At 41.9% G+C, this 25,849-nt stretch overlaps 1 protein-coding gene across 1 annotated transcript in view; it reads right to left on the minus strand.

Annotated features, from left to right (window-relative positions):
- The window catches only part of ADAMTS17 (ADAM metallopeptidase with thrombospondin type 1 motif 17), a 191,678-nt gene that overhangs the window by 134,890 nt on the left and 30,939 nt on the right, over nt 1-25,849 (minus strand). The window contains exons 5-7 of the mRNA XM_069985227.1: nt 22,078-22,161; nt 21,787-21,941; nt 21,573-21,616 (exon numbers count right to left, since the gene is read on the minus strand). Of these exons, the coding sequence (XP_069841328.1) occupies nt 21,573-21,616; nt 21,787-21,941; nt 22,078-22,161 (283 nt within the window). The remainder of the gene's footprint in view (nt 1-21,572; nt 21,617-21,786; nt 21,942-22,077; nt 22,162-25,849) is intronic.

Consider the following 25,849-nt stretch of genomic DNA (forward strand, 5'->3'; position numbering starts at 1 on the left):
GAAGGGAAATACTAAAACGGCAGACCAGATGGACCCAGTGGTCTTTTTCTGCCGACAATCACTATGTTTCTCCAGAGACCCTGCAATCATTCTTGCCCTGCTTTAATAGTGTGCCATTACACCAGCAGCCAGCATACAAGCATCCGCAACCATCCATTACCAGTGCAGTGCCAAGGAGTCCAGTGTGGTGAGAGCGCTTCTGGCTTAATAAATATGTCTAGCAGTGGCCCCGCTGCAATAGAACCTCTGCTGAAGAGTTCATCATGTATGATGGAAATATAGCACTGCATGATGAACAACATAATGAATGTGAATGACAGATGAAGTTGAAGGGAGTCGTCAAAGTCAAGAAAAACATAAATATTTTCTGGTTAATTATGCATTTTTTTGTACTTACTTATGACTGTGGCAAACCCTTTATTCCCATTCCTATAGATCATCTCTTGTCAGTTTTAATGTAGGGAGACAGTAAGCCATCTACAAAAACATTCTGCCTTCAGGTTATGTTTCGTAATGTTTTGTGGTATTTGTAGAAAACAGTACCATACTGATAAGAACTTTTGCATGTGAAAGTCTGCCAAGGTATAGTATCTAAAGCTTAAAAATAACAAAAAAACACTTAATACTCTAGGAAGAAAAACCGACATGGTAGAACATATGGTAGAACATCCATAAACCTATCACTGACCCTTTTGTCTCTCAGCACTATATACTACTAACTACTTACATTTTGATCAAAGTGCATAAGCCCACATACCGCTTCAAGGTTCCTGATACATGTGGATGCCTAACTAAAAATAGCCTAGTAGCCCTAACCACCATTGCAACAACAGCGCCAAAGGGAGGAGTGACCCATGCATCCAGCAGCCCCAATGCCGCTAGACATAGCCCCCCTGGGCTCTTGGCCACACCGCCCACAGACACTGTGGCGCCACAACAATTGTCACTGCATGGGACCACACCACACAGAGCAGAAGCAAAATTGAAAAAAAAGCCAAAGGACTGCAGCGGCCATTGTTGTGGCTACATAGTGTCTGCAGGTGGAGTGGCTCAGGTGGGCTATGTCTGGCAGCATTGGGGCTGCTAGACTACTGGATCACTCCCCCCTCTTTCACTGATGTTTTTGCAGTACAGGTGGTCGTGTGGGGCTGCACCATTTTTTACTTAGGGAGCCAAATGAATCAGGAACCTTGAAGAGGTTTGTGGGCTTATGCACTTTGATCAAAATGTAACTAACTCCTCATGTTAGTAGTATATAGTGCTGAGAAGTATGGATGTGCTACACGTGTCCGTTTAAAATAAATTGTTATCTGCTTTCCTATACTGTTTGAAGTTTGCATACAAAAAGACAAAATGAAGGGGGGAAATTCTGCAAATTTTTATGAATGCATTAATTTTATTTTTCCTAGGGGTGAATTTTATGTGGTTGAATCTACAACTGGGAAGGAAACATAATTCCTTTATCAGTGGAGATCAAGCAAGACTACCATACCTTAACTAAGTACCATCAGCGAATGAAGAATCTTCTTTTTCTCTGGCAAACGTTTATAAGGTTGTTTGTTAAAGGTGTTACCATAGCCCTTGTCTAGTCATTAATTTTTAGGTTGGGCAATGCCAAGGCCGAGAGAAGGTTGGTTTCTCAACAAAAAGCTATAGGAAACTTTTGGGAAGAGAGAGAAGATTAGTCCTATTCCATTCCAATCTTTTTCAGGAGGAAGGCAGCCAGAGAAGTGAGTGGTGCAATGCAGGAAAGAGCATAGTAAGGATCTGGAGATTATCTGTTTATGAGGACAAACAGGATCAGTTTAAAGGGAAGTAATACAAGTACCTCATGGCCCTGGACTAGGCACCCCAGCAGCTAAGGTGCCTCAAATTGTGAAGATCTACACCCCAAAGCTGAGAATCACTGTACCTAAATTTTGTATTACTACTTTGTATAAAATATGTATTACTACTGTGTGTCCTACTTTTCCTTTCCCACTATGCAGCAGCCCAGACGTTTTTGTGGTTCAGGAAGCCTAGTGGAACGCAGATGAAGGACAAGGGCCGTAGTTCTTAGTTGTCACGGTCTGGTCATGATCTGGTTTACAGTTGTCACAGTGGGCTAGCCGGATAACATAAAACCTATGGTTGTAGTCATTGGGGGTCCAGAGCTCCTAACTGGTCACGGCTGGTGGGAAATCTTGCTGGCAATCAACCTTACCTGGGAGCATCGGCATATAGGAGGCATGATTGCCAGCAAGATTTCCCACCAGCTGTGACCACCCATATAACTAAATTAGTAGGTTTAGGGGCTAGCCCACTATGACCAGTGTGATCATGACCAGACGTGGCAACTAAGGACTACAGCCCTTATCATTCATCTGCGTCCCATTGGGCTTCCTGGACCACAAAAACGTCTGGGCTGTTACATAGTGGAAAAGAGAAAGTAGGACATTTAAAACATGTTACAAATGCAATGTCACAGGGCCTCCGTGCCAAACTACTTATTGACACAGTTCCTGGGCATTGTCTTTTTGTATTGTTTACCTTCTACTGCTAAAATTAATAAAAAGACATTTTTAAAATAAAACATGTTACAAATGCAATAGGAATGTGAAAAAATAATACTGTACATGAGAGGATAGTGGCCAAAACCTCTTATATTCTAGCACAGGAGCCCTCTCCTTATATATTAGAATACATCTATAATCATGCCAATGGACAATGGTGGAATGTGTTTCTTTCTAATGGAAAAATTAGCTGTTTTATTATACTACAACTGGTGTCATCCACTGCCTGTAACTCCCAGACTGAAGAATCACTGTAATTAACACCAAGGTAACATTGTAGAACATCTGGACTAATAAAATGAGCTTCCGCCAGGATGAGGTCCAACACCTTATACACACATTTCTCTCCTCTTACGTGTCATCTTTTCAAAGCCACCAAACAAATGTCTCCAAGAAAGTCAGGTTTCAATCATCAGTCATGGCAGGTGTCTGGAATACTGTTCTTTGTTAACCAGATGCAACATATAAACTGTCTGCAGGAGCTTGGCTATACGCAGCAGTAAAAGTCACCTCCAAGCCCAGATGCCAGAGGGAGCCCAAAGAGTCTTCTACCACACACAGAGATAGCAGTATTATAAATGGTAAGTGTGAGTGTAACAGAACTTCATTTGATGATAGAAGCTTCAGAATAGGCATCTTACTATATATAATTGTCAAATGGGGTAGTGGACCACTAAGTTTCAAATAAGAAACAGCTTTCTTAAAGGGGTTATCCAGCGCTACAAAAACATGGCCACTTTTCCCCCTCTCCTGTCCCCAGTTAAGGTGTGGCTTGCAATTAGTTTTAAACCACACCCAATCTGGAGATAAGAGCGGGGGGAAAGTGGCCATGTTTTTGTAGCGCTGTAAGGCCTTAAGCATAGTAGTATGGTCACGGGAAGAAAGAATTGTCATGGCAGACACACTAGAGAGGCAATATGTTACAGAGGACCAGGCAATAATGGAGTTGGGAACACAGGAACACAGGCAGAGGCCAAACATAGCAAACCATATGCTAACTATGCAATTATTTCAGAAACAATAGACCTTTTTTACAAGAATTGGTAGCCATGGATTCATTCTAGTGGCCTAGTACAGTTAAGGGGAACCTTCGGCTCCCCAGCTGTTGCAAAACTACAACTCTCAATATGCCTGGACAGCCAACGGCTGGCCAGACATGATGGGAATTGTAGTTTTGCAACAGCTGAAGAGCCAAAGGTTCCCCATTCCTGGCTGAGTATTATGTCTTTGTATAGTACTGTTGACATTCATTATGGCGTATATGTAGGTACCTTGTTAATCCTATCAATGTATGTCAATAGTATGTTAGGGTTCACACTTGACATGATTATGACCCATTTCTCCTTTTGATTTCCCTAAATATTATGTTACTAGAATGTACTATTCTGAATGTCTTCCTGCTGCACGCATCTGTAAAATTTGATGCATATTTTGTTTTGATATTCATTCAATAAATTATTTGTAAACAAAAAATAAATAAAAAAAAGAACAAACACATACCACATTCTAGTCCTTTTTATACAAATAGCCCAAATATCATCCTGAACGTTTTTTTTTCTTTCTTTTTTCGGAATTATCGTTTTCTTTGAATAGGAATAGCACAAAAATGCTTAAAGCGCGACGGAAAACTCAGGTAAAGTAAAGAAGAGCCAAAACAGAAGCATAGCGGGTCCAGATAAAGACACAGCGTTATAACTGGCGCAATCTATAAATATAAAAAGTGTTGGTAAAAGTAGGTTTGAATAGCAATAAATCTGTCAGGGAGACAACTACAGAGTATTGTTATAAAGATATAGCTATATGGCAGATGCAGCCAACATACTATATTCATTTACTATATATTAAATACTATATAAGGCTATGTTCACACAACGTGAATTCCACAGTAATCACGGCGATTGTTAAAAATCGGCAACAACGGCCGTGATTACTATGGAACTCACGTAGTGCTGCCGTCTATGGTATCCCGGCTGACAAGTCAGTTTTTTGCGGCCGCTATTCAATGAATAGCAGCCACAGAGAACCTGTCATTGCACACAATGGAGCGTGCCGCTCCGGCCGCAGGCTCCATTGTGTGCAGTGGTGAATTGAGATGCAGGCGCGCACAGATGCGTCCGCATCCCAATTCATCAGGTGTGAAGATCCTTCGGCCAGTACTGCAGTACTGGGCGGGATGATCTTCTCTGACACAGGCTGGGTCACGGAACGGCCGGTGTCTTACAAAGTGGAAACATGGCCTAAATAAGGGGGGGGGGTTGTTTTTTTTAGTTTTTCCTTAAATCTTTTATGTTTATGTGACTAAAGTTACTATAGGAAACGTGTATGTATGATAGGACACACATCCAGCAATATGTAGAGCAGGCAACTCCTATGCCGCTGTCTATAAATGAGCTTTTATTTAATCAGTGCCAGACAGGCTGAGGTAATGTAAAATATTATTTTTACCATTCAACCATCAGAAGTGCAGGAGTTAACTGGATACTCATGCAGCAGCCCTACCACAGCCAGACTGGGTACCCTGTCTTTCCACTGGTCGAGCTATGAGGTAATGCAAGGTATATGGAAAAGACATTCTGTTTTATGCACATCTCTCCATGTGAACAGTCCTAGATGAGACCCCCCCCCCTTCCCATTTAATTCTGACTCCAACTTACGCTCCTCATACCACTATATTGCCTTATATGACAGTCAGGTAGAGTTGATCTTATACTCTGGTAAAGTGTTATTTTATAAGTCTATATATGCTATAATGATAAAAGATTACCATTAGATATTTTAGTGCCAGAGACACAGACTTGGAACAAAATACGAGATGAAGGATTAGTCCGTCCAATGAAGACGTCAGCCTCTCTGTAGATGATATATTAGCATGACATGAGAGCGTTAGATAGGCAATTGGAATGTCATCACTCCAAGCTGCTGTCTCTAGAAGATAGCACTACAGATATTGCATACAGATCATACGTCAGCCAAGAGTAATGCCAACTAATTCATATCATTCTAAATAATGTGATAATGAAGTGTTGAAATAAATTATACCCATGGGGAAAGGACATTCATCTTCATTATACAGAAAGTATCATGGCACCGGGATATTGCCCCCTCATATCCAAGTCTGGGTGTAACCTATATGGATGAATTTAATGAGCCGCACAAATCTTACTGCTGATGGGCCAACTTACCCAGTGCAAGGCACAACATTTTACTGAATGGTTAGGGCAATAGCCCTAATAGTCTAATGGCTCAGGTTTCAACCATACACCAAAAGGCCATGTTCACACAACGTACAGTATGTGTTGTATAAATCATGGCCGTTGTTGCAGTTTGCAACAACGGCCGTGATTTATACAATACATACGTTGACATGTCAGTTTTCTGTGGCCGCTATTCCTTGATAAGCGGCCGCAGAGAACCTGTCAGTTTACACAATGGAGTGTGTGGATCTGGCTGCACGCTCCATTGTGTCCAACGGTGAATTGGGATGCGGGCGCACACGGATGCGCCCGCATCTCAATTCACCAAAAATGAGGATCATCCGGCCGGTACTGCAGTTCCAGCCGGGATGATCTTCTCCGACACCAGCTGTTCTGTGGCCCGGTCGGGTCACAGTACGGCGGGTGTCTTACGCCATGTGAACATGGTCTTAAAATTAGTTCTTTTTATGACCAAATGTATAAAAGAGATGAGCACAACTGGAACATGCTCAAGTCAGATTATTTGGCATTTGAATACCGGTGGCTAAAGAAGTTGAATGCAGCCCTTAGGAGTCCTGGAAAACATGGATACAGCCAGAGGCCTTGTTCACACCCTGCAGATTGCAAGATTCAATGTGGCCACACAGAAAACTGACAAGTCAATTTTGTTCGGCTGTGCAGACAATGGCCGTACTTTACATTGTCTGCTATGGTTAATTGGAACGTGGGCACACCCGAATGTGCCCATATTTAAATTCAAAAGAAGTGAACTTCACAGACAGAGTTCGTTCAGTGTCACAGAACGGCCGCTGTCTTACAGCATCTGAACGTGGCCATAGGCTGCATTCATGTTTTCTCTGACTTCCTAGGGATGCATCCAACTTCTTCAGCCACCAGTATTTAAATGCCAAACGATCTGACTTGAGCATGCTTCAGTTGTGCTCATCTCTAATAATAGATTATAACTTCAATATGTGGTATGGCCATTTCTTTAAGCCAATGTGTCACTTGTTTTGTCCAGAGAACCGTATAAAATGTTTCGCCAGCAGCAATATATACACAAGATGAGCTTATACCATAGAGTTATAAAGTGTCACTGTCGTTATAACTTTCAAAATCTAAATCAACAGTAGATGTGATATAAAGCAAGTTTGAAATATACATTCATTATTATTTCTGTTGTTATCATGCTGTAAAATAAAGCTGAACTTACCAGAAATCCAGGTCCAGTCTCCAGAAGGCAGATTTTCTGTTGGTTGTAAAAAACAGACTAATCACAGCAATTCCGGCCAGTACAGAGAGTCACGGCTCAATGTGTCCATCAGTCACATGACTGTCTTCTCTCTGTGAGCGCTCAGATGGCCTGGGATATATAGGACTTCCTGCTTTCTGACTCTGAGACTGACTTTGAGAAAAAAAGAGTCAGAAAACAAGTGCTGTGTTTTCCATGATAACTTAAAAAAAATGAATGTAAATTGCAAACTTGCTTGGTAATTGGGGATTTTTTTTCTTTCCTTCTCATTAGTGACTGAATAAACTGTTATAGCTCCCTCTCTCTGAGAGTATTAGAGTTGGGTGGAGAAAGGAAAGGTCAAACAGGTCAACTGGAGAATAAAAGAAAGCGATGGTGGGCTATTGGGTCACTGAAGAATAAACTCTGAAGGAGAATGGGGACATATGGGTTCGCATTTTATGTATTTATGTAGGTATATGTAGGCATATGTATGTAGAGCGTATTTTACTTTGGATATGCTTACTGCCATCCTGTTGTATCAATGTGAATTGTGTAACAAAGTCACGCACCTCTTTTGTTTTTTTTTGCTATATGTATTTTAAAAATTGAAAATAAAGATTTAAAAAAAAATTGCAAACTTGCTTTATATCACATCTACTGTTGATTAAGATTTTGAAAGTTGTAACGTCAATGACACTTTAAGCCCTGTTTCCACATGTCCAGTAATCCAGAAAGGTTTTTCCTCAATGTGGTAGTAAAATGCTGGAGGTAGATTGGTGCCAGAGCCAGTCTCACTGTTCTCATCAGGGTTGTTGCTGCCATTTGGTGTGTCAGTGTAAATGCCAGATTGTTCAGGAGCTGCATAGGAGAATGTGTGCTACAAGGTTTCCCCATCCAGCTCTAAACGTTTGTAATTAAAAAAAAAAAGAAGAAAAAGAAGAAGAAGAAGAAGAAAAGGCCTGACAATTGCATCAGTTGTAGAATTAGTTCTAGTTAGTTTTTGCATAAAAAAAACAATCCAGATGGAACTCATATATGTGAACACAGCCTTAAATGGTTATTTTATTAAAGAGAAAAAAAACAACTAAAGTCGGGTCACAACCGTAATTTCACTGTAATACTTGAGTGATGTCATGTCAGTTAGAAGCCTTGACCTAAAAGTACGACTAGACCAATAAACCACTACCAGATTTGATTTGCAAAATTTCTTTCTTCACTAGGATATTCCCTCCAGACAAAATCTTTGTATATTTGTCATGATCGTGCCTGAAAAGGCATCAGTGCCACCCTCTGTTGCAAAGATTCGACCTCTGCACCAAAGACTGCGCTTTTGGCATTAAGTCCGTGCCTGGTTTTCTTATGTTCTTTGCTTATGTCTTTTGTGATCCGGTCCATGTTTTCTTAGTTCTCCCTGCACTTTCCTTGCTGTGGTCTTTCACTAATTGTGTCTGCTGTGTTGTGATTGACAGGTCTCCTCACCTCTGGCTTTCTGTGTTTCTCTTGTGTGTTTCTCCTGCTCCTCCTATCAGCTTGGAGTCCGGGACTTCTGTCCCCTTATAGCTTCTCCCTCCCTTCAGTCTGGGCTCTTGATAGCTTTGTTCAGCTAGTCTGTACTGCTAGATCCAGCCTTTACTATACTGCCTGTTTTCTTGGTTTCCTTATCCCTTTGCCTGTTTCTTGCCATTCTTTGTCTTTTGGTTCTGTTGTTGTTTAGTCCTCAGTGGGCCTCGCTTGTCCTCGGATCATCTTGCTACATTCTCTGGCTTTGGCTCCACCATTACCTTGTTGCATCTCTGGCTTTGGCTCCAACATTACCTTGTTGCATCTCTGGCTTTGGCTCCACCGTTACCTTGTTGCATCTCTGGCTTTTGTCCTCCATTGGTTTGGTCCCCTGTTCCTTGCTGCCTTATTGGTCCTGTCCTTCTTTGTGACTTTGCTTTGTCTACTGTCATTGTACTTTGTTCCTATTGTGTCTTGTCTGTGTTTTGCACTTATTTGATTGCAGAGATCGCCGCCCATAATGCACAAACAACATCTGTTATGCATTCCATTGAAGTAAATTAAAATGTGGCAATGGACAAAAGCCTTTTCTCTTTTTTTTTTTTTTTTACTTAGTGTGAAGATAGCACCAGAGTGGCAACATAATATGGGTCCAAATTATGTATCCATACTAAAAGGATCAACTTCTTCCATTCATGATCCAGTTCTGATGCTTTTATTCTCGCTGGTCAGGATGCATGGCTATCCTGATTGGTCTGTGGCCACACAACTTATGCAAAATAAGCTGTAATGCACTGTGTTTTCTGACACTCTTTCATCAATCTGTGTAGCTCTCCTGTGGACAGATCAGATGTACCCACAGACATCAATGAGCCTTGGGTGCCCATGACCCTGTCACCAGTTGTACCTCCTTAGACCACTAGATACTAGTCCTAACTAATGCATAGCAGAAACACCCTAGCCGCTATTTTCTGGTCCAATAATGTAGCCACCACAATAGAACCTTCCTATTTCCCATGTTTCCAACTCATCAACTTCAAGAACTTACTGTTCTCACGTTGCCTACTACTGTATATCCCACTCCACCATAATGGTTAGAAAACCCCCATTAGCATTACAAAAACATGGCCATTTTCTTCCAGAGACAACACAAATCTCCAGTTGATGCAATTAAAGTGACTCTGTACCCACAATCTGACCCCCCTCAAACCACTTGTACCTTCGGATAGCTGCTTTTAATCCAAGATCTGTCCTGGGGTCCGATCAGAAGGTGATGCAGTTATTGCCCTAAAAAAACAACTTTTAAACTTGCAGCCCATGCCAAACGGGAGTATCTGTGCCCTAACTTTGCCCCACCCCTCCGTTCCTCCTCCCCGCCCTCTTCATCATTAGGAATGCCACTGAAACATTTACTCCTGTCTGAACATTGCACAGATGCCTTAACGATCCAGCCCATGTTCAGTATTCACACAGCTGACGAATAGGAGACAATCTGCCTGGAGCATTCCTAATGATGAAGAGGGTGGGGAGGAGGGACAGAGAGGGTGTGCCAGCCTAATGCATACACAATCCAGGCCACGCCCGTTGGGCATGGGGCTGCCAGTTTAAAAAAATGTTTTTTAGGACAATAACTGCATCACTTGCCAAACGGACCGCAGGACAGATCTTGGATTAAAATCAGCTATCCGAAGGTACAAGCGGTTTGGGGGGGTCAGATTGTGTCGCTTTAAGCTCCATTCACTTCAATGGAACTGAGCTGCAAAACTGGAGACAAGAGTGGTGCTGTCTCTAGAAGAAAGTGGCCATGTTTTTCTAATGATGGATAACCCCTATAACATCTACTGTCAGTGGTTTAATGTTAGAAGCTATGGAAACTAAATAATAAAGCTGGAGCCATAGATTAACCAGTATAGAAATACTTACCCGTCCTCGATACCAACAACAGTCACATAATAGACCATGCTGGTAAAAGGTTCCAATATACCGAATGGAGAAGGAATGCAGCGACTATAAGTAATCGTCCATTCAATTCAATGCATTAGAGTACAGCTGGAAGGACGTGAAAGTGCCTGGTATCAGGCTTTATTACTTTTTCCTGTTGGTCTGGCCTGACACTTTGTAAATAAGACAGAAGAGATTAATGTCTCTCAGGTAGTCGCTGCCAGCTGACTCCATCTCTAGACACCCTCCCAGGGAGCTCCTGCTTATGACTGGGCTTTCTGAATAATGACCTGAGATCCCCCCTCTCTGTATTCCTGCCTGACCCCCTCTCTGACAGCTCTGTCAAAACACATTCCCACATCCTGTGAACGGACTGCTGTATAGATGGTGCCTGGGACTGAGGTCACAATGCAGCTGCTGTCTATCTGTTTTAATTGTAAAGTCAGACATCCAGACCGAGCCATGTAATATGCGTTCTTAGCACTATGCTACACACCCCATTACAACCTATTAACCTATGAAATGCCAACAGCCTTTGGTAACTGTTAAGTGTGTATATATAGGTACAAGGGTACAAATGTTCACCCTCAAATGGGTTCTCTGACCCTTAACTTTTAAAGCTCCACATACTCCGCTAATAGAGTCATTTTTAATAGCATTCGGCTTATAAGCATAAAAGGACACACACATACTTGGATGGCTTCGTCCTAGATTTTCCAGCACTTTTTAATGTATATTAAGGTCAGTGATCTAATTATTCCTGTTGTGTTCATAGACGAGGCAAATGTTTGCTGAACGAAAAGTTCTCATTAAAGAACAAAGAACACAACTGCATGTAAGTTTTATGATTTGGCCAGGGAGGTCCTTTAAGTCCATACATGACTGGCAACAATACCCTACTGAGCTTAAATGAATATGAAACCTTGTTTTAGTACACGAGCTGCTGTATGACTGAATTGCATCCAGTGGGGGCTGAGACTTTACGACTGTGGTTACAAAGTTTGAGACTAAATTGTATGGTAAATCCTCATAAGGTCTCTTAGACTTAGGGCACTGCCATATGACAGCTTAAAGGGGATAAGTTTTCACAAAATGACCTATTGTTTGAATCAAGTTTTTATGTTAACGATACTTTTGGTGTTGTGTTAACTATTTTTACGTTTTACTATTTGTATTATAAAATAATCCTGTAATCTTGCTGTTTCCATTCTGGCCACTTAGCAGAGACTTCCTGTTCTGTAAAGGAGTGCGGGGATCTCTGTTCGTGTGTGTGTGGAGGGGTTAAAGGGAAACTATCCGCAGGTTAGAAGTATCTAACCTGCTGATATCTCCCTATAGCGTAAGGGGCACTGAGGATGAAGGTAAGTTTCTTACCCTCATCCTCAGCACAGTTTCCATGACATTCCATGAGTTGGCACCCTATGCCAATAATTCATTTTGGTGCACTGGGGGTGGGATTACCGCCCTCAGTGCACCAATCCACCCCTGGCCAGCCCACCCCTTTTAATGATAAGCAAAGCAGGCCATGCAGGGGGTGAGACAGCCAGGGTGGATGAGTGGATTGTGCATTGGGGGCTGTAGTCCCCCTGCACTAAAATGACTTATTAGCATAGGGATTAAACTTCTAATATCACAAAAATGGTGCAGAGGATGAAGGTAAGAAACGTATGTGCTATAGGGATATTTCAGCAGATTAGATACTTCTAATCTGCCGATAGTTTCCCTTTAACCACCAATGATCCAATTTACTTTAATGGAAGCTTCACAGCAAACTGTTCAGAAAAGAAGTGACATGTCATGGATCCCCATCTCATATTGTGTTGAATAGTAGATAGGTTTCTGTGTCTAAAACCACTTGGTTATAAGCTAAATGAACATACCCCTACAACCATATGGCTGAGTAGTTGGATACTTCCTTCAAGTACCAAATGTAGATTCTGATTTTAGTACCTGAGTAAGGTGTGCTTTCTTGCCTCAGGTTCCTTAAATCTCCAATACTGCTGATCTCAGATGGTAGGGCAATGATTGCATTGAGTGTTTTTGAGATTTGAAGCCTGTACCTTGTTACAAGAGGTGTCAAATATCGTTTTTGGTATAAGGCCATCCCTCCACAGTATGTGGCCCTCATGTGAAACTGCTGACGCACCTTAATTCTCAGCATACGAGGTGCAATAGGTCATCCAAAGAGTAAAAATGGGATAACAGTTCTCTGTCTCCCCTGAGGCAAACACTCCTGTCAAACAAGTGAAATTTCAGGGTTTTAAATGTTATGACATTTCCACAAAGCGTTTCACAAAATGTTACAAATAGAAGTCATAACTAAAGAGTAGAAGAATGCTGCAGATTTTTTTTTTTTTTAAATTTACCTAGATGGGACTAAACTCCGAACATGATCCCCATCTGTGATAAATAACCGATTGCAGACATCCTCATCTCTGGGAAGGTCTGACAAGGTCGCTCCGCAAAAGGACAGTAGCGGAATGCAGAGCATTTACCCTCAAATCCAATGGATTAAAGACAATGTAAACAGCTTCTTCGTAGTCGCATGAAATATGCTGAATCCGTATGAACCTCAATGATCATAATCACATAATAAACGGCCAGGGCTGTGTGATTTTTCTGTTTAACACTTATTTGATCCATGCGTAACCTCTAAAATAACAAGGTCAGCAATTTTCAAAGCTTGAAGACCTTGTTGGTATAAAACATTTAGATCGCCCCAGCAATTTGAAAAAGTTATCATATGTCAAAACAGGAATTTATTAAAGTGATATCTACCTAGTTAACCTGGAAGAAGCATGGAATATGGATGCACATCACTTTCCTTGCTGAGGAATAGAATACAGGTTTCAGGTCTTTTCAGAATCACTTATTTTAAACTTGAGCTACAAGCCATGTCCTCATATGACCTCACGTGCCCTCCATATGTTGGAGGAAGATTCAGATGCAGCTTCCAATGTTAAGTAAATCTTAATCATTGGAGCCACATTTTACAATGTATTAAAAGGGTATTGCAATTTAAAACACTTAGTAATCAGATCTTGGGAGTGAGACCACAGGCAGTCTTGGAAGTCAGGACCCAAGTTCCATCATAGAGTGGCAAGTCGTGCATGCAATGATGCCATCCCATTTACTGTCTAAGATAGAGCTGCACAGAGACAGGTGCTGTACTTGTCTTTTTCTGGCACCCCTATAGACAATGCATGGAGCAGCTGCTCAGTTCCTGCTCAACTATGTCTCTATAGCATATCCTCAGAAGCAGCAGCATCATGGAGGATATTATAGAGCAGCACTGAGCACTCTAACATGTGAATCCAGCCCTGGGGTAAAATCATATGCTTACTTTATACTCCTGTGGTCTCTATATAGTCTCATAGTTTCCCTTTGGCACTCTCCAGCCACTCCCTCTCCTGTCCCTCTTCCCCTTCTCTCTCCATTGACTTTCATAGGCAGTATGTAACATGATCCCTCAGTGAGCTGATTGTCTGCCTCCTTCTTGAGAAGGACAGATAGATGGAGAAAGAAACATTTTCCTTTATATAGTACAAGGTATCTTAAATTCACTTGTTCTATTGATGTAGAGCAGTGCTCCTAAAGTCCTTCTAATATCATTAAATAAGCACTTTCATTCAGTTTCAGTCCTCATGGCCACCAACAAGGATATGCCATAGAAAGAACACCTGTGATAAAACATATGATAATCCTCAATGCATGACCTGTTGGTGGACCATGAATGTTCATAGACTTGGAGATCTGTCTCCTAGAAGATTATTTTACCAGAGTAAGCCACAGCTGGATGAACATTTTCTCAGAAATGTAGTATTACATGGTGGTCATTTATCGGAATGGCAGTATACGTAACACATAGATTACACAGAGATTACAAAGCAGCTCTCAATTCTTTTTTTATAGAGCTGAGTCCCAAATGGTGGGCACCTCTTTTGTGCTCTCCATGAAAAAGGGTAGTATACACTAATGTTGATAGTACTGTCTCCATAAACCACCCCCTTTAAAATGTATAGCCTATCTGTAAGATAGGTGACCAGTCTTTAAAGAGGTACACTTATCTGGAGTAGTAATACCCTATGTACAGAATCCATAGGATTAGTAACAGATTGAATTGGTTTGACTAACAGGACCACTCACAATCATGAGAATGGGGACCATGAAAGCCTAGTTGAATGGAGCTTTGGACCACACATACATGCTGTGGCTCCATTAATTCTCAACAGAGCCACCCAAAAAGTCAAATAAAACTTTTGACTCCTTCGGCAGCTACATACAGAATGAATGGAGTGGGGGTTCGCAGCTTCATACAGTGAGGATTTCGGGGTCTCAGTTCTCAAGATCACAGGGGTGTCCCAGTGGTTGGACCTCCCTGTGATGTCTTAGTTATGTGCTATCCTGGGGTTACTGTGGGCATAACTACTTCAGATGAAAATACCACTCTAATGAATGAGGGTCTGACCCCTAGGGTCAGAAGAAAGAAGGTATAACTTCATATTTTTACAAAATTCAAAGGCTCATCAGAGTCTGTGCCTTGTACTGCCCCTTGGTCCGATGTAAGTGTAAGGGCCGTATTACACGACCTGATGAATAATGTAAACAAGCACTGATCTGCTAGGTGGGCGCTCATTTACCAAGCCTATTACACGGCTCACCCATGGTGCAGCAAGGGCTGCACAAACATTGTTAGCACTGTCCGTGCAGCCCTTGACTAGTGTAAAATAATTAAGTTCACACATATCTGACCACGCTCCCCGGTGCTTCTGCCTGCTCCCCGGTACCTTCCTGTCTTCTGCCTGCTGTCCGCAGCCGCCCTGAGTACTGTAGAGTCGGCCTCTGAAGTGACAGGCCACTCAGTCAATCACAGGCTGGCTCTGTGGTTCCACTGGCGGCTGAGGATCTAAACACACAATCAGCCGATGATCATTGTCATTGTCTGATCATTGTCTTTGGCTGATTGATATCTTTATTACACAGGGCAATGAACTGCCAAATCGCCCTGATTCGGCAGATTATTCCTCTGTGTAATAGGGCCCAAAGGGACTGAATTGCTTTACAATGGCCAGATACACTCGTGTACTGAACTATGCTTGTGTCAACAATGGAGGAGCGCTTTCATTCTGCAAGCATGACCCCTATCCTTAAAATATTAATGGCCTATCCTATGGACACTTTAAAGAATAGTTTGTTGATAGCTTTAGACATGCATCCATTGACAGCCATATGTCTTTCTGTGTGTTGCCAGTAACACCATTTTGTCAACTGCACAGGATACATGCTGGCTATTACTCACAGTGTCTGTTTAGACCAGAACCAATGGTGCAGAACATCCTCCTGCATATACTTGAGGCTGATAGATATCAGTTTAAGTGCATCTACACCTATAGTAAGTAAAAAAAAAAAAACATTCCTAGAGGTTGGTGAGGCGTGAGTAACATCCTGAGTAACAAGACTGTGTGTAATATAACTGTTTACGTATTTAAACTGGCTAAACGGAGACGCTGCTGGACTCCACTCCAACAACATCTCAGCATATCCGCATAAGTTAGGAGAGTGATTTACATCTATGGACTTCTTTGGATGAGTGTTTGCACAGCATGGTGATGTAACAAAGACTACAATTCTATGTAATATTGATATATTGAATCAAGAAAGAATAATTGCAAATTTACACCATGTGCCCATGTCTTTTAAGCAACTAAATTAAAAGAGACTACCTAATAGGGTGAAATGGCTAATGGGGGAAACTACCTACAGGGGGAACATGGCACTACCACTACCTGGCTGCTGAGGAAACTAACTAAAATAGCTTCGAACTCATTGCCGGACCTCCAGCAATGAGTTCAAGGCTTTCTGCGCCTGCGCAGTACGGCGCAGACCGGACCCGCTGTACTGCGCATGAGCGGCACAGAAAGAACGTAGGCGTGCTGACGTTAGGGACAGCGCGCCTCTCGGTGACGTCGACACAATTATGCAGGCTAATCACGCCCAGAGGGGTGTGATTACTGCTCCGGAACGCCCAGGGACCGTGACTACTTGCCTCAGCTCACCGCCCACCATGACTACTTGGGGGTAATTTACATACAGGGCGCCAACTTTATAAAGTAAGTTTTCGGGCTGTACACTCCAGGGAAGAGGGTTGTAGAAGCAGGTTTGGGAAGTGTGCTGGCTGCTGCTACAGCACATTCCCATAGCGTTATAGCCGTTTTTTAAGTGATTGGTTCCCTTTAAAGGAGTTGTCAGGTTTAGAAAGCCCTTTTTTTCTCATTCTGGATAACCCCTTTAACATTTTCATTCCAAAATTAAACACAACTAACCACTAGCTAGCTGTCAGGTTACGTTAAGTGGTTATAATGTTGCAGTATAAGAGGCCTCCTCTTGGAAGATGCTCAGTCAGTGGCTCCTTGCATTTGCTGGTCTGGCAATACAAACAAGTTGGGTGGATAAAATTGGTGTGTGACTTCATGTGAATTAGGCATTACTAAGAGCTTCCACTGAAATGTTATGGAATATCTCCAGTCATATGGAATGTAGGAGTTAAATGGGGTAATTCCATACTAAAATTCAAGGACAGCTATAAAATGTAATGCCTATATAAGACTGGAGCTGGGTTGCAAATATTATTACATATAGGTGGGAAAAAAAGCAGTCGAAGGTTAGTAAAATGATGAGGAAAATGATTTAGTAGGTGAAAATTCAGTTTAGAACTGCTAACCACTGTACCACAAAACATTTAGGGGGAGATTTATAAAACATGGTGTAAAGTGAAACTGTCTCAGTTGCCTCTAGCAACCAATCAGATTCCACTTTTCATTCCTCACAGTGTCTTTGGAAAATGAAAGATGGAATCTGATTGGTTGCTAGGGGCAACTGAACCAGTTTCACTTTACACCATGTTTGATAAATCTCCCCCAATTTAACTCCACTATTAAATCAAACTACATTTTCTCAACTCAACATCTCAACATAATATTTGTGCACAGGAAGTATAAACTGTATTATTACTGCAATATTAGTCTGAAAAAAGCAATAACAGGGATTATAAAATAAGGAACACATTGCTGAAAAGTTATATTTTCATTATTTAGCCATGGTCTATTATATAATAAATTTCAGCATGTATCTGAATGTTCATCATAGAATTATACCAGCCTAGAACAACATGTCCCATGGCAACGTGCAGAGAAAAAAACCCATCAGAATGACATAATCCCTCTGTAACCAGCTCTAGTTTTGGAAAACTGTATGACAAACAATAACTATCATTCCCGATTTTTTTTTAATATTTTAATGATGTAACACTTTCTGACTATGTTCACATACTGTCAAAATGAAGGCCGTTTTTATTGGACGGATGTCATTTAAAGGCAAATAACAGCCATTATTCATATAATAATATTATTTGTCGTTTAATGGTGGCCATCCAATAAAAACGGACGTCATTTTGACCTAAAGCCTAGCACCACTTAAAGTGCACGCTAGAATGAGTGGGAAGTGTGCGGCAGAGGTCATGCAGGGGTCGAAACGTTGTATCTGTAAGCTTGGCTTTCAATAAAGATTGAAGATTTATTATTTGATGCTGTTGGACCTTCTCTGCACAAGTTACATGATAAGTCTGTCTTGTTGCACGGAGCTGGAAAAGAACATGCTTAGTGCACACTCCTCCCAGCTCTTAGTCATCAGAACCCATCTGATCAAAATGTCTTCTCTATTATATGTTAATTTTTTTTAAGTGACAATGGTGGCTTCTCTCCCTCCTTGCCAAGGAGACATAACACAGCTTATTTTTGATGAAAGCAGCATCAGGGCTGCCAAAAATGTACTGGAACATGATATTGAACCCCTCCATGCCTCCAAAACCCTGGCATGCACCACTTAAATTGTGCAGATGTATTCTCCCCAAAACATTGCTACTTACTGTACATTACAGCATGGCTATAAAGCTACATGATGAAGTAGCCAGGGGGACCCATGCAGGACCCATACAGGCTTTCTGCCAGCATGCATAAGCCTTGACACTTACTGTAGTTTTAATTCTGCGTTCGCACACCTACGGCACAAGATTGGTGAGAAAGCTTTCTCAACAGGACCTGCCTGCTTGGTCAATCATTGGCCATTGTATGTTTCAGTCAAAGTAGTGATCCTTTTTTTTTCACTACAGGGTCTGCACCAGGTGTGGTCCATTTTACAAAACACTGTTGCGGTGTGGTCCATTTTACAAAAAGCCGCATGGACCCTGCGATCAGTGCTGTTTCCTTCATGTGCACTGGCCTTCTCTATGCACCAGTGCCCTATTGTAAGAATATAGCAAAATGGACAGAATTGATTTTAATGGAGGTGCATCACCGAGGGGAGGAGATAACGATACACTGGGATCCCCCGGGCCTGCCTTTAGTGCATAGAGTGGGCTGGTGCACATGAAGGAAATTGCGCCGATCATGGATACTGGCTGAGTGGGCTATCAGAGGAGATCCTGGAGCCCGGCAGGGGTGGGGGGTGGTGTCCCGATGCTGATCCTGCCACTTACCACGGACACGTGGAAAGCAAAGTTTGTTCCTTTAAAAAATTATTCCCCCACTGGCGCCGACCAGGAAGTGAAAAAAAATTTTCAATACTTGAACTGGTACATTTTCTTTAATATTCCATAAATATCTAAGGTTTGAAGGCCCAGCTGCTGGGACCAAACTGCACTAGAGAACTGGATTGCCAGATTCCTCATTCCTGGTGGAGAGTATGCCAAGCGTATGTGCCCACTGATATTTGGTGAAGTTGATCCTCCATAAATGTTATATGTTGGGCAAATGCTTTAAAGGAGAATAGAGTATGTGATATATTTTACTGCATTGTTTGTAAACCCTATAATATCATGATTTGTTATGCCATGAGAAAAACAACAACAAAAGCACTGCGCAAAATAGTATAAAATTATAACCTACATACAAGGCCCAAGTAGAATTTTTTCAGCAAAGTATAAGACACCATTACTATGTATGGATTACATGCAGGGCCGGATTAAAGGGAGGGCACAAGTTGCACGTGCCCAGGGGCCTCCACCACTAGGGGGCCTCCACCAGCCCAAACACAGAAGTGGTGTCTGGGAGCCAGTCCCACGCGCAAAAAAGCATGTGGAAACCCTACCTGGACACAGCACTGGCCACACTGCATGCTGTCCAGGGAGGGAGGGAGGTGTAGGGTTAATCCTGTGTAAGCATCTCCCTCCCGGCAGGCTCAGACTCCCCCCTGGTGGATCTTTGAATGGATTCTTCCTGTCAAGCTTCCGGGTGCCTGTCTCCTGCCGAGGTCCTGACTCCCCCTTGCCCCTCCCCCTCACTGAGGAGAGGACTGCGTGGGACCTTAGCAAGGAAACCTGATCTCTCCAGCAGGGATGTGACATCATGGAGCATGCTGGAGCATCTGTCACAGTGGCTGACAGGCTGAAGGAACAGTGAAGAGCCAGAAGAGAGAAGACCTCATCAGAGCAGGGGTATATACTATAGAGGCATATATCAGAGTAGGGATATATACTATAGGGGCATATATCAGAGCAGGGGTATATACTATAGGGGCATATATCAGAGCAGGGGGCATATACTATGGGGGCATATATCAGAGCCGAGAGCATATACTATGGGGGCATATATCAGAGCAGGGGTATATACTATAGGGGCATATATCAGAGCAGGGGGCATATACTATGGGGGCATATATCAGAGCAGGGGTATATATATATATATATATATATATATATATATATATATATATAGCCTGTGTGCAGATTATGACATGTAGCCTGTGTGCACTGTATGATATATATAGCCTGTGTGAAGCCTATGATATATTGCCTGTGTGCAGTGTATGGTATATAGTCTGTGTGCAGTGTATGATACATAGCCTGTGTGCAGCGTATGGTATATAGCCTGTGTGCAGCCTATGATATATTGCCTGTGTGCAGTGTATGGTATATAGCCTGTGTGCAGTGTATGGTATATAGCCTGTGTGCAGCCTGTGATATATACCCTGTGTGCAGCATATGACATATAGCCTGTGTGCAGTGTATGGTATATAGCCTATGTGCAGTGTATGGTATATAGCCTGTGTGCAGCATATGGTATATAGCCTGTGTGCAGCATATGATATATAGCCTGTGTGCAGTGTATGGTATATAGTCTGTGTGCAGTGTATGATACATAGCCTGTGTGCAGTGTATGGTATATAGCCTGTGTGCAGCCTATGATATATTGCCTGTGTGCAGTGTATGGTATATAGCCTGTGTGCAGTGTATGATATATAGCCTGTGTGCAGCATATGACATGTAGCCTGTGTGCAGTGTATGGTATATAGCCTGTGTGCAGCCTGTGATATATACCCTGTGTGCAGCATATGACATATAGCCTGTGTGCAGTGTATGGTATATAGCCTATGTGCAGTGTATAGTATATAGCCTGTGTGCAGCATATGATATATAGCCTGTGTGCATGATCCTTAGGGTACGTTCACATGTACCATATCCGCTATAGATTATACAAAGCCTTTAAGTACTTTCTGGGTGCTCCTTACTGCTTCAGGTAGTTTTTATGGTTGGGAACTGAAGATGGGACTTAGACTTGCAAGTCCAGTTTCTGCCTGCGATTCACAACTGCACATGCGAGCTGTGGTGGCTGACACAGGGGGCAAGAGCGCACAGAAAGTACTAAAGTGCTGTGTTCTCACATTGAATTAAGTGGGAACACACCGCGATGCTCACTCCTCCCCCATCCTGTCTCTAGGGCCTGGCATCTTCCTCTGCACTGCAGCCTCTAGGGACCATCATCTGCAGAACAGAGGAGGATGCTGAGCCATACAGCCAGGAGTGAGGAGGGGTAGGTACTAAGTCCCCTACAGTAAGAAGCCACCTGTATAGATTGCTGTATGGTTTATTTGTGGGGGAAGAAAATGGGGGGGCCCCCAACAAAATTGTTGCCCAGGGCCTCCACCACCCTTAATCCGGCCCTGATTACATGTATTACAACACCAGAACATATACCATACTGTTATCACAAGCTGTATTAAAGTCTTAAGACCTAACTTCATTCAGTCATTCAGGAGAAGGCAAACCCTGCCAGACAAGTGATCCCTACTATTGGGGATTCGTAATCTTGCACTTACCCACAGTATCACAGGGTTCATCCTTATGGACACAAAAATCGGTTCTGAGAAAAAAATAAAAATAAAAGTTAATTAACCAACAAAATTGCATTGAATTTCCTACACACTTCATAAAATTCTCAAATATATCAAACTATAAACAAAGAACAAAATTCATCAAAGAACTGAACATACAAGAAAAAGAATTTAACATCAGATGAGATTTCCTCTGTACCTGGTCATAAAAACAGCTACGTCGACAGGTACTTCATCCTTGGCTCCAGGTACATAATTGTTTCCCAAGTACTTTGGTCCTCCATGCTCCTCATTTTGCCAGTGGCAAAAACTCTCCAAAGACCTTTCTCCATGATGCCCTATAGATAGCTTGGCCTACAACATGGAAAGACATAGTCACAAAATGTTTTCCCAACCCATTCAATAGCAAGTATGGATGAGTATCATAGAGCAATCGGACCATTTTATATGCAAAATACATTTTAAGATGTTACAGGTGCTCAGAACTTACTGGGCGATTGTGGAGCAACACCAGTTTGGTGACTCGGATGTTGACTTTAATTCCAAGGCTTTGATGCTGAAACATATTGTAGACCTGCATGATAAGGAGAAAATCAAGTTACTCAAACGTATTACGAAATTGCTGACAAAGAGCAAAAATCAGAAACAGCTGGCCTGTTTTTGGGTCTTACACCTTCAGTAGCCATGAGTTCATATAGGCCTAATATGCAAGACCTTGTGCAACACAGTTGATAAAGGTTTATCACTTGCTAATATATTTTATATTTATTAAAGCTGTGTTTAAATTGACATTTTAAACAATTTGAGACAGACAAGGGGCACAGTGATCCCCCAACTTAAAACAAGATGATCATTGATACAGTTGATGTAATATTCTGCTAGAGTTAAAAGGGATTCTCCGATTAAAAAAAAAAGCTATGGTCTGCTAGGGGTGCAAAATAGCAAAATAAAGTTTATTTAACTTGTGCTGCTCTGGTGTTCTAGTCCACCCTAGTGCCTGCTTTCCCCGCTCTACTGTCAACAGAAGACTCTCCATCATTCATGAAGAGAAGATGGTATTTGGAAGATACAGGATGTTAGCTTGTTCAAAATATACGAGAATATCCTGTATGTGTGGCAAATGTGCCATAGCACAGTAGTGAGAGTGTAACTACCCAACTTTACTAGGCCTCAACTTTAAGTAGCTTAGCTTAGAAGTCATTTTACTAACAGCAACATTCAAAATGCTTGAAATCTATAGAAAATAAGTGAAAGCAACCAAAACAATGTACACAAATTAGCTACTAGACTAAAATAGTACTTATTATGCTCCGCACCCACCTGCTCAATACAAGCTGCAGGGGAGGCAGGAGTGGTAAGAAGATGCACAGTAGGAGACATTAAATTTGAAGGATGTAGGTTGCATGGGCCAACTACAGAGGAGGGAGGGAGGTATAAAGTATGGGGACTACTTGCAGAGGGGGGGTTGTATACAGTATAGGGGAACAACTACAGAGGGGGGAGGGAGGTATAAAGTATGGGGACTACCTATAGAGGGGGGTTGTATACAGTATAGGGGAAAAACTACAGGGGGGGGGAGTGTACAGTAAAGGGAGCCTTACTGCACAGGGGGCAATGTATACAGTATGGGAGGAACAACTACAAGGGGAGAGGTAGGTATAGTGTATGGAGGCCTAACTACCGTATAGAGTGGGGCATACTATGTTTCTTAAAAAAATAACACCTACCCTAAAAAATAAGCCTTAGCCCTTTTTCCAGGGAAGAAAATCATATAAGACTCTGTCTTATTTTCAGAGAAACCTGGTAGTTGAAAACTCAATCTTTATTGGTTTTTATTAAAACAAATATAAATAAAACATTCATGTGATGTGTATACATTACAGATGAGCGCAGAAAATTCAGCAAAGCGAATCAGATTTTTGCTAAATTTGTTAACAAAATCTGCAAAAAAAAAAATGTTTCATTCATCTGTTCATGCTCCCCCAGTGTTCTCTTCCATGTCCTTAGCCGCCTCCAATCCGCTCAGGCAATCACTGACCGCACTGCAGCCAGTGATTGGCTGAAGACTTCTAAGTCAGTCAGTGATTGGCTGAGTGGGCTATCACTCTCCGCTCAGCCTTCTGACTGACTGAGAAGGTGGCTGAAGACACGGAAGAGGACAATGGGGGAGTGCGAACAAGTACTGTAATTATAAATTACAGTATAATTCTAAATCAGTTGGGCTTATTTGGTTCCCTGCAGCACTGCATAAAGCTTTAGTGCAGCAGGCCCCTTAATTCTACCTTTGGCCCTCCAGTTATTGCAAAACTACCATGTGGTTTTGCAACAGCTGGTTGGCCAAAGGTTCCCCATCCCTGCTCTATGTTTTACTATACCTACACAGGCAGCAAGTGACATCTAGCCTGGAACAATGGTTGCCATTGATTGATACCCCCAAGAAATACATCCCTTCTCATTATAATAAAAATGGGACTTGGAGTCTATTTCTTATACATGACCCTCAATTTCTAAACTGGAAATGTTTCCGTTACACAGGGAGAATATAACTGCATGATTCTAAATACGTTGTATGCTCCAGGGGTCCAGGTTAAAGGAAATCTTACACCATGCAAAAAAAGAAGGCATGAATCAAATGACAGATATGAATCCAATCGAAGGGCCGAAATATCCAAGGCCTTTTTCATTTATGGACATGCAAAACAGTTTTAAGTGTTTATAGGCAAGATGTTTATTTATGTGATGGATGACATCACACTGGTCTATGAAAAAGCCACCGACATGAAAGACATTCCAGCCAGAGACTCTATTCTGTGGACATTTTTAAACAGCTGCTACGGAATTTAAATAGAACATTCATCGTATGGTACAGATATACACATGGGTAGATGAATATTATTCTCACTGATCATCTTACCAATGTTTAAGTACAGAAATTGATGCATCCTTCAGCAAAACCAATCTTATTCCAAACATGATAAGGCCAGGTTCATACTCTGCATGACACCGACCGTTCTGTGACACGGCCGTGCCACAGAACGGCCGGTGTCAATGAAGTTCATCCCGGCCGGTACAGCAGTACCGGCCAGAAGAACTTAATTTCTTTTGAATTGGGATGCAGGCGCATTCGGGTGTACCTTGTCTGCTCTGTCAGTCTTGTGCGGCCGCTATTCAATTAATAGAAGCTGCACAAAACTGACATGCCAGATTTTTGTGCAGCTGCAAGGAATACACTCCGGCCGTGACTCCATTACAATCAATGCAATGTATTTTTTCATTTAATAACGTACAGTGTTACAATGGCCATTATTAAATGAAAAAATATGTTGTGTGAACTTAGCCTAAATGTGTACAGAAATGTAAGGAAAAGCCTGTGCAACTACCATGCTCACCATTCACTTATAATTGTTAGGCAACCGCAACTTTGGCAGGAGGCAGTGTTGCACACATATTGTATGACTTAGTCTCAAGTCAGTGGGGTGTCTCAGTGCTTTCTTAAGGATGATCGTATTGCACAAGTCAATTGCTTTGGCCTAAACGTTGATGTCTTTGGCACCCCAGATTTTGTCATTTAGTATTGGCCCGGTTTATTAAATGACAGATGAGATATGTGATCTTGTAAATTGTAATTGTGGTTTGTAAACATCTATCTGACTCTCTCGACTGCCCAGCAATGCTAAAATCAGTGACTCATTGGGTTTAAACTATGTCTTCTGGACATTTGCTTGCCATGTTGGTAATTCAATCCATGCTTTTGCTTCACAATCAGCCGAAAATAAATCTGTACTTGACAATGGCACGTGTACCATAAATGTGCCAAACTTAGTAAAACAATTCTAATATACTTTTTCATTGTTCTGTTTCGAAAAAAAATGGCTAGATCCTACTAGAAACTTAATGAAATGGCAGGTTTTCAGCTTTCACATCTGCTGTAACCTAATGTATGCATTTAGCCAGTAATTTACAGTAAAAGATCGCCCTGATATAGAACAAAATAAATCCAAAATGGCTCCAGTCAAGTGTATTTATACATTAGAATACCCAATGATTTCTCGGAAACCTTAATAGGCTATGTTCCCACAACGAGATTTTATTGGGAAAAGGCATTGGTCTATTGATAATGACGGACGCAAATAATGATCATTATTAGCAGCTGTCATTACCAATACATGGATGCCTTTTCCCGATAATATCCCATAGTGAGAACATAGCATATGGGCAGGGCAGGGCCGATGTCAGCACAGGACCTTCCCGGGCAAGTGCCA

Source organism: Dendropsophus ebraccatus, chromosome 1, assembly GCF_027789765.1.
Source record: "Dendropsophus ebraccatus isolate aDenEbr1 chromosome 1, aDenEbr1.pat, whole genome shotgun sequence".
NCBI lineage: Eukaryota > Metazoa > Chordata > Amphibia > Anura > Hylidae > Dendropsophus > Dendropsophus ebraccatus.